The sequence below is a fragment of the Notolepis coatsorum genome (genome assembly GCF_963971535.1).
Source record: "Notolepis coatsorum genome assembly, chromosome: 15".
Classification (NCBI taxonomy): domain Eukaryota; kingdom Metazoa; phylum Chordata; class Actinopteri; order Aulopiformes; family Paralepididae; genus Notolepis; species Notolepis coatsorum.
In genome coordinates this window covers 93,908,573-93,917,516 of record NC_140179.1, presented here as the reverse complement: position 1 = coordinate 93,917,516, position 8,944 = coordinate 93,908,573, and the positions used below count along the sequence as shown (strand labels likewise).

At 46.6% G+C, this 8,944-nt stretch overlaps 1 protein-coding gene across 4 annotated transcripts in view; it reads right to left on the bottom strand.

The window, feature by feature from the left end:
* Positions 1–8,944, bottom strand: part of pik3cg (phosphatidylinositol-4,5-bisphosphate 3-kinase, catalytic subunit gamma) — a 39,790-nt gene that overhangs the window by 12,663 nt on the left and 18,183 nt on the right. For all 4 annotated transcript variants that reach the window (XM_084330035.1, XM_084330033.1, XM_084330034.1 and 1 more), the window contains exons 11-15: positions 4,456–4,591; positions 3,550–3,615; positions 2,847–2,990; positions 2,027–2,108; positions 478–581 (exon numbers count right to left, since the gene is read on the bottom strand). In XM_084330035.1, the coding sequence (XP_084186161.1) occupies positions 478–581; positions 2,027–2,108; positions 2,847–2,990; positions 3,550–3,615; positions 4,456–4,591 (532 nt within the window). The remainder of the gene's footprint in view (positions 1–477; positions 582–2,026; positions 2,109–2,846; positions 2,991–3,549; positions 3,616–4,455; positions 4,592–8,944) is intronic.

Sequence of the window (8,944 nt, the reverse complement as noted above, 5' to 3'; positions counted from 1 at the left end):
GCTCCCTCTGGTGTTGTGATCGTGGTATTCACTGACCTTTGGGAAGTATTTTGACATGTACATGGATACCTTAGTCGTATAGTGTATCTTGTAGACCAGGCCCATTGCAAGTATGCTGTACTCTGTCGTCTACTCTAAGCCATCCTAGGTTGGCAAAGTGTGCAGTTCATTTAACTGTGATCATGAAGATCTGATCAGAGGAAATTGTCCTTCTGTGTTCTAGTGAGACACTGGAATACCTAGAGTAGAGAAATTTTTCATGTCAGCAGACTCATTTTCCCAACAGAAAGGATGACGGAACATTACATTTCTGTGAAATGTAGTCCCAGGGCTAAAATGTTATGGGTAATTCTGGTCGAAACGAGGCTCTAGTTATAATATATAACCTTGTTATCTTGATGTTTGGCAACTTCCAACATGCTCATAAAACTGTCGCTAGTGGCGCGCGCGCGTGTGTGTGTGTACATGTACACTTACCACCAGAGCTCCGGCTCTCAGCCCCGGGTCATAGGGGACTCTGAAGCTGTCAGGCAGAGCAGTTGACTGTAGAGTCTCCAGTTTCTGACGCAGTTGGATCACCACTGACGAATAACACACAACACAACAACTCCTCAGCATCACAACACAACAACTCCTCATCATCACAACACAACAACTCCTCATCATCACAACACAACAATACCACATCATCACAGCACAACAATACCACATCATCACAGCACAACAATACCTCATCATCACAGCACAACAATACCACAACACAATACCTCATCATCACAGCACAACAATACCTCATTATCACAACACAACAATACCTCATCATCACAGCACAATACAACCGATACAACCACATGGGTGGCAGGTTGGTTAGGGAGGCTGCCTAGTAGTAGAAGGATAGGTAACGTCACGGTGACCAAATGCGTCCACATTTTTATAGGATTCCATCACATTTTCATAACAATAGCGAATATAACTTACCCTGCGCCGTTTTCATTGAGGTTTCTTACTAATTAAGTAGTCGAAGGATTGCTAGTTCAATCCCCAGGACAGTCAGCGCCAATACTGAGCAAGGGCACTTAACCCCCCCCCCCCCCCCCCCATGTACAGTATATGTCTAGTATGTTTAGTAGGAGAAAATACAATTTTAAACATCAGTTTGCACGTACCACACTTAAACAGATGTGTCCTTCAGTTATTGGTGTAAAGTTGTGGAATTATCTCCATAGCGAGCTTAAGGGAAGTAATAGTGTTTATCAATTCAAAAAAAATTATAAAAAAGAAATATTTAGTCAGTATGAAAATCAAATGTGATATGAATAGTGAGATATTTTCTTTTCTTTTTTTCTCTCTTTCTTTTATTCTTTATTATTATTACATTTTTTCTTTGTTTAACTGTGGATTGTGAGTTTCTGTATAATGGTATAAATTATTATTTGTATAAATTAGGTTGTACGCCAACCATTAAAAAAATACTTTTTTAGTTTAGGAATAAGGGGCAGGTAACTATAAGATGTATTCTTCTTCCTGCTCCTTTTGTCCATGGAATGTTATTTATGATTGTGTAATGAAGAAACTCTGATTGTATGATTCCATGTGGCAAATAAAAACTCTGAATCTGAATCTGAACAGTATATGTCTACCAACCTACTCCAAGAGCAGGTATTGCTAACATTAGCTAAATACTGGGATACAACACTATATATGGCATACATCAGACCGGCACACCCGGGTACTTTGGCTAGGTTGGCTTGCAGCCGGATAGCTTTCTACTGAACGCCCAGAGAGAGGAAACTGGTGTCCATCTTCTTGTCTGACTCTGGAGAAGACGGTAAGCACATTTCCTATAATGTTGCAATATTCCGTTAACATTGTACTACATTATTCTTCAGCAATGACACCGTGACTTTGTGTGGAGTTGTTGAATCTAATGGATCCGTGTAAGCAACATTTCATTTGTGTAAGATGCACTCGGTCTCTTCGTCATACAGCAGGTTGTCTTGATAATTTACCTTATGACGTGACTCACCTTGTGGGTTGATGTCATACTTGTCGGCCGACATGGTTTTGATCTCCCGGGTGACTTTCTGCAGCGCTTCGGTCATCTCCACCTAAAACAAAAACACCTTTTGTTTTTATCACCCTCCTCTTCATACCTGCTATTTAGTGTTAAAAAATTTGCTGAGCTGGACTGAAGTCCTTTATGATTCCAGTAACAGGTTGTGTTGTGTCATGTTGTCTTGTGTTCTCTGTTGAGGTAACAACAGTAGCCAGAGAGAGAGAGAGAGAGAGAGAGAGAGAGAGAGAGAGAGACTACTATTGCCAATGGTTGCTAGTGCTACCACTACTACTAAATGGAATGGCAAATGGACTGCATTTATACAGCTTTACAACTTGTGCCTCACATGCACCCATTCACTCACACACTACTGGTGGAGGCGACCATGCAAGGTGCCAACCTGCTCATCGGGAGCAGTTAGAGGTTAAGTGTCTTAAAACTTAACCTTCGACACACTGCCGGAAGGAGCTGGAATCGAACCGGCAACCTTCAGATTACCAGATGACCGCTCTACCTCCTGGAACACTGTCCCTACTACTAGTATTATTACTACTTTGAGTACTACTACTACAACTACTACTTCCACTATTACTATTACTACCACTACTACCACTACTACAACTACTACCACTACAACTACTAATATTACTACTACCAGATGCATGGAGGATCGGGATGACTAGAAGCACCGATGGAGGGCCCGTCCGAGGACGACCTAGATACTACCACTACAACTACTACTACCACCACCCCTTGTATTACTACTGAAACACTACTATTAGCTGCTTACCTGTTTCCTGAAGTCGTGCAGCATGGCCTCTCCACAGCCTCTGAGGTAGGCCTCCAGCAGGACAGCGTACCTCTGTTGGTAGTGCATAGACTGGACTATCTCACTACGTAGGAACCAGAACAGGAAATGACCTATACGCTTACTCTGTGGAGAAAGAACGACAAAGAAACACAGGGAAAGAGAAACAGAAACAGACACAGAGAAACACAGACATGAAGACAGATGGGCGTGTACACACACACACACACACACACACACACACACACACACACACACACACACACACACACACACACACACACACACACACACACACACACACACACACACACACACACACACACACACACACACACACACACACACACACACACACACACACACACACACACACACACACACACACACACACACACACACACACACACACACACACACGCATATTATGAGAATGAGCTGATCAGCAAATGTGTGTTTGTTTATTAGTTCCACAGTGTGTGTCCTACCTGATGTAACAGATACAGATTGCAGTAACTGATACAAATTGCAGTAACTGATACAGATTGCAGTAATAGATGATCAGACTGTGTATTAGTTCTGTAGCGTTTAGTTCTGTAGTGTTTAGTACTCTAGGGTTTAGTTCTGTAGGGTTTGTCCTACTTGATACACCAGACAGGCTGCAGTAGTAGATGACCAGACTCACCCTCAGGGCCCTCTTCAGCAGGAACCTCACCAAGGCACTGTCATGGTAGGGCTCAAACTTCACAGCCTGCACACGCACGCACGCACACGCACACACACACACACACAGGCAGGTGAGATGAATCCCATGAGATGAGGTTGTTATTATGAGGCCCAATTGTAAATGTAGGTTGGTGAAAGAGTGAGGGGGGGGGGGATTTGCATGCGACACCAAAGGATTCATTGTTAGCTCTGTGTTTCAGTTGAAACTCAGTGAAGTCAGGCTGTTCATGCAAAACTGACCAGTGTGTGATGATGCACTACAGGAGGAAGAGACATGATGCATCAGTCATGTCACCATGGAGAGGAGAGGAGAGGAGAGGAGAGGAGAGGAGAGGAGAGGAGAGGAGAGGAGAGGAGAGGAGAGGAGAGGAGAGGAGAGGAGAGGAGAGGAGAGGAGAGGAGAGGAGAGGAGAGGAGAGGAGAGGAGAGGAGAGGAGAGGAGAGGAGAGGAGACATGGAGCATCAGTCATGTCACTATGATGAGGAGAGGAGAGGAGGAGACATGGTAAAGTGCATCAGTCATGTCATCATGGAGAGGAGAGGAGAGGAGAGGGAATGAGGGGGGAGGAGAGGAGGAGAGGAGACATGGAGCATCAGTCATGTCACTATGATGAGGAGAGGAGAGGAGAGGAGAGGAGAGGAGAGGAGAGGAGAGGAGAGGAGAGGAGAGGAGAGGAGAGGAGAGGGGGAGAGGAAAGGAGCTGAGGAGAGCAAAGGAGAGGAAAAAAGATAAGAGATGAGAAGATACTTTGGTGCAGGTGGTCCACAAACTGTACAAGCTGTAACCAGTATCTCATCATCGTCCTCAGTTTACTAAACTAACCAGTAGAGATACAGTGGAATAGAATAGAACAGTCCCCCCCACCTGTACAAGCTGCAGCAGGTATCTCAGTACATCGTCGTCCACCAGAGTCTCCAGTTTCCTGACAGCCATGGAGCGGACCTGAGCATCAGAATAGTGACAGTCCAACAGCTGCATGGCCAGGCCAACGTCCAGACCACTGGAAAAACACAAAGAGAGCTGGTGTTAACGTTTAAAGCCACACATGGTACTAGGGCTGACCCCTATTAATCGATTAGTCGACTAATCGGTCGAAAGGAGCCGTAGTCGACTGGCCAACCTCTTAGTCGAATATAAAAAAAATTAAAAATTAAAAATTTAATTTTTTTTTTTTTAATTTCTTTTATCATTTTTTCCAAAAGAAAAGAGGCCTAGAAGCATGGCTAACGCTAATGGCACGCATACCAGAGGCTAACTGCCTACGAAAACAGGCACAGAGGCACTGAAAGAGGATTTCACCCGTCTAATGAACACACTAGACTAGACAAATATCAAGATGTATCCATCAGTGGACCAATTGCATGCTTTTGCAGAGAACAAGAAGCCTTCAGTCAACTTCTTCAGACATTAAGCACCCCCCACAGCCCAAATGGAATGATAAAAAAATTATTTAAAACATTTAAAAAATGTTTTACCAATAGTCGACTAACGGCAGATTTTGGCCAATCATTGTCGACCATCCAAATCCTTAGTCGGGGACAGCCCTAACACCCTGCATGGTACTGGTGCTGACCTTTAACCCCCTGCATGGTACTGGTGCTAACCTTTAACCCCCTGCATGGTACTGGTGCTAACCTTTAACCCCATGCATGGTACTGGTGGCGTGTTGCTTTTTAACAGCGCAGCAGTGCAAGAATGTGACAATTTGACCATGTGACCGCGGCAACGCGGGAGAGCGGCAGTGCGGAAATAAGCTGTCTCTAAGACAAACTCTAACCTTAACCAGCTCCTTAACAGCGCCTAAACTTAACCGTTCTAACCTTAACCAACTCCGAAACAATGCCTAACCTTAACCTTAACCTTAACCATGCCTAACCTTAACCATAGAAAGAATATTGCCATTCTCTAAGACAAACTCTAACCTTAACCAGCTCCTTAACAGCGCCTTAACCGTTCTAACCTTAACCAACTCCGAAACAATGCCTAACCTTAACCTTAACCTTAACCATGCCTAACCTTAACCATAGAAAGAATATTGCCATTCTCTTTGACAAACTCTAACCTTAACCAGCTCCTTAACAGCGCCTAAACTTAACCGTTCTAACCTTAACCAACTCCGAAACAATGCCTAACCTTAACCTTAACCTTAACCATGCCTAACCTTAACCATAGAAAGAATATTGCCATTCTCTTTGACAAACTCTAACCTTAACCAGCTCCTTAACAGCGCCTAAACTTAACCGTTCTAACCTTAACCAACTCCGAAACAATGCCTAACCTTAACCTTAACCTTAACCATGCCTAACCTTAACCATAGAAAGAATACACGTTAAAAAAAAAATCACGTTAAAATTTTTTTTTGATGGGATTCGAACTCGTCAACAACGGACCGCTGCTCTGCCAGGTGAGCTGAAGCGCCGAATGAAAATCATGGCGGAGGGCGGTTACATAATTCCGCAAGCTCTGCCGCTCCGCTCGCTCTGCCGCTCCGCTCGCTCTGCCGCTCCGCTCTGCGGTTGCCGCGCCTGCCGCGGGGCATGGCGCAGCCAATCAGGGAAAACGCGGAAGCAAAAGCAGCAGTTATTAAGCAATAGGCGTACTGGTGTTAACCTTTAACCCCCTGCATGGTACTGGTGCTGACCTTTAACACCCTGCATGGTACTGGTGCTAACCTTTAACCCCCTGCATGGTACTGGTGCTAACCTTTAACCCCCTGCATGGTACTGGTGTTAACCTTTAACACCCTGCATGGTACTGGTGTTAACCTTTAACACCCTGCATGGTACTGGTGTTAACCTTTAACACCCTGCATGGTACTGGTGCTTACCTTTAACACCCTGCATGGTACTGGTGCCAACCTTTAACCCCCTGCATGGTACTGGTGTTAACCTTTAACACCCTGCATGGTACTGGTGCTGACCTTTAACACCCTGCATGGTACTGGTGCTGACCTTTAACACCCTGCATGGTACTGGTGCCAACCTTTAACCCCCTGCATGGTACTGGTGTTAACCTTTAACACCCTGCATGGTACTGGTGCTGACCTTTAACACCCTGCATGGTACTGGTGCTGACCTTTAACACCCTGCATGGTACTGGTGCCAACCTTTAACCCCCTGCATGGTACTGGTGCCAACCTTTAACACCCTGCATGGTACTGGTGTTAACCTTTAACACCCTGCATGGTACTGGTGCTGACCTTTAACACCCTGCATGGTACTGGTGCTGACCTTTAACCCCCTGCATGGTACTGGTGCTGACCTTTAACCCCCTGCATGGTACTGGTGCCAACCTTTAACCCCCTGCATGGTACTGGTGTTAACCTTTAACACCCTGCATGGTACTGGTGCCAACCTTTAACACCCTGCATGGTACTGGTGCTGACCTTTAACACCCTGCATGGTACTGGTGCCAACCTTTAACCCCCTGCATGGTACTGGTGCCAACCTTTAACCCCCTGCATGGTACTGGTGCCAACCTTTAACACCCTGCATGGTACTGGTGCCAACCTTTAACACCCTGCATGGTACTGGTGTTAACCTTTAACACCCTGCATGGTACTGGTGCCAACCTTTAACACCCTGCATGGTACTGGTGCTGACCTTTAACACCCTGCATGGTACTGGTGCTGACCTTTAACCCCCTGCATGGTACTGGTGCTGACCTTTAACCCCCTGCATGGTACTGGTGTTAACCTTTAACACCCTGCATGGTACTGGTGCCAACCTTTAACACCCTGCATGGTACTGGTGCTGACCTTTAACACCCTGCATGGTACTGGTGCCAACCTTTAACCCCCTGCATGGTACTGGTGCCAACCTTTAACCCCCTGCATGGTACTGGTGCCAACCTTTAACACCCTGCATGGTACTGGTGCCAACCTTTAACACCCTGCATGGTACTGGTGCCAACCTTTAACACCCTGCATGGTACTGGTGCCAACCTTTAACACCCTGCATGGTACTGGTGCTGACCTTTAACCCCCTGCATGGTACTGGTGCCAACCTTTAACACCCTGCATGGTACTGGTGCCAACCTTTAACACCCTGCATGGTACTGGTGCCAACCTTTAACCCCCTGCATGGTACTGGTGCCAACCTTTAACACCCTGCATGGTACTGGTGCCAACCTTTAACCCCCTGCATGGTACTGGTGCCAACCTTTAACCCCCTGCATGGTACTGGTGCCAACCTTTAACCCCCTGCATGGTACTGGTGTTAACCTTTAACCCCCTGCATGGTACTGGTGTTAACCTTTAACCCCCTGCATGGTACTGGTGCTGACCTTTAATCCCCTGCATGGTACTGGTGTTAACCTTTAACCCCCTGCATGGTACTGGTGCCAACCTTTAACCCCCTGCATGGTACTGGTGCCAACCTTTAACACCCTGCTGCATGGTACTGGTGCCAACCTTTAACACCCTGCATGGTACTGGTGCCAACCTTTAACACCCTGCATGGTACTGGTGCCAACCTTTAACCCCCTGCATGGTACTGGTGCTGACCTTTAACCCCCTGCATGGTACTGGTGCTGACCTTTAACCCCCTGCATGGTACTGGTGCCAACCTTTAACACCCTGCATGGTACTGGTGCTGACCTTTAACCCCCTGCATGGTACTGGTGCCAACCTTTAACACCCTGCATGGTACTGGTGCCAACCTTTAACACCCTGCATGGTACTGGTGCCAACCTTTAACACCCTGCATGGTACTGGTGCCAACCTTTAACACCCTGCATGGTACTGGTGCCAACCTTTAACACCCTGCATGGTACTGGTGCCAACCTTTAACCCCCTGCATGGTACTGGTGTTAACCTTTAACACCCTGCATGGTACTGGTGCTGACCTTTAACCCCCTGCATGGTACTGGTGCCAACCTTTAACACCCTGCATGGTACTGGTGTTAACCTTTAACACCCTGCATGGTACTGGTGCCAACCTTTAACACCCTGCATGGTACTGGTGCCAACCTTTAACCCCCTGCTGCATGGTACTGGTGCCAACCTTTAACCCCCTGCATGGTACTGGTGCTGACCTTTAACCCCCTGCATGGTACTGGTGCTAACCTTTAACCCCCTGCATGGTACTGGTGCCAACCTTTAACCCCCTGCATGGTACTGGTGCCAACCTTTAACCCCCTGCATGGTACTGGTGTTAACCTTTAACACCCTGCATGGTACTGGTGCCAACCTTTAACACCCTGCATGGTACTGGTGCCAACCTTTAACCCCCTGCTGCATGGTACTGGTGCCAACCTTTAACCCCCTGCATGGTACTGGTGCTGACCTTTAACCCCCTGCATGGTACTGGTGCTGACCTTTAACCCCCTGCATGGTACTGGTGCTAACCTTTAA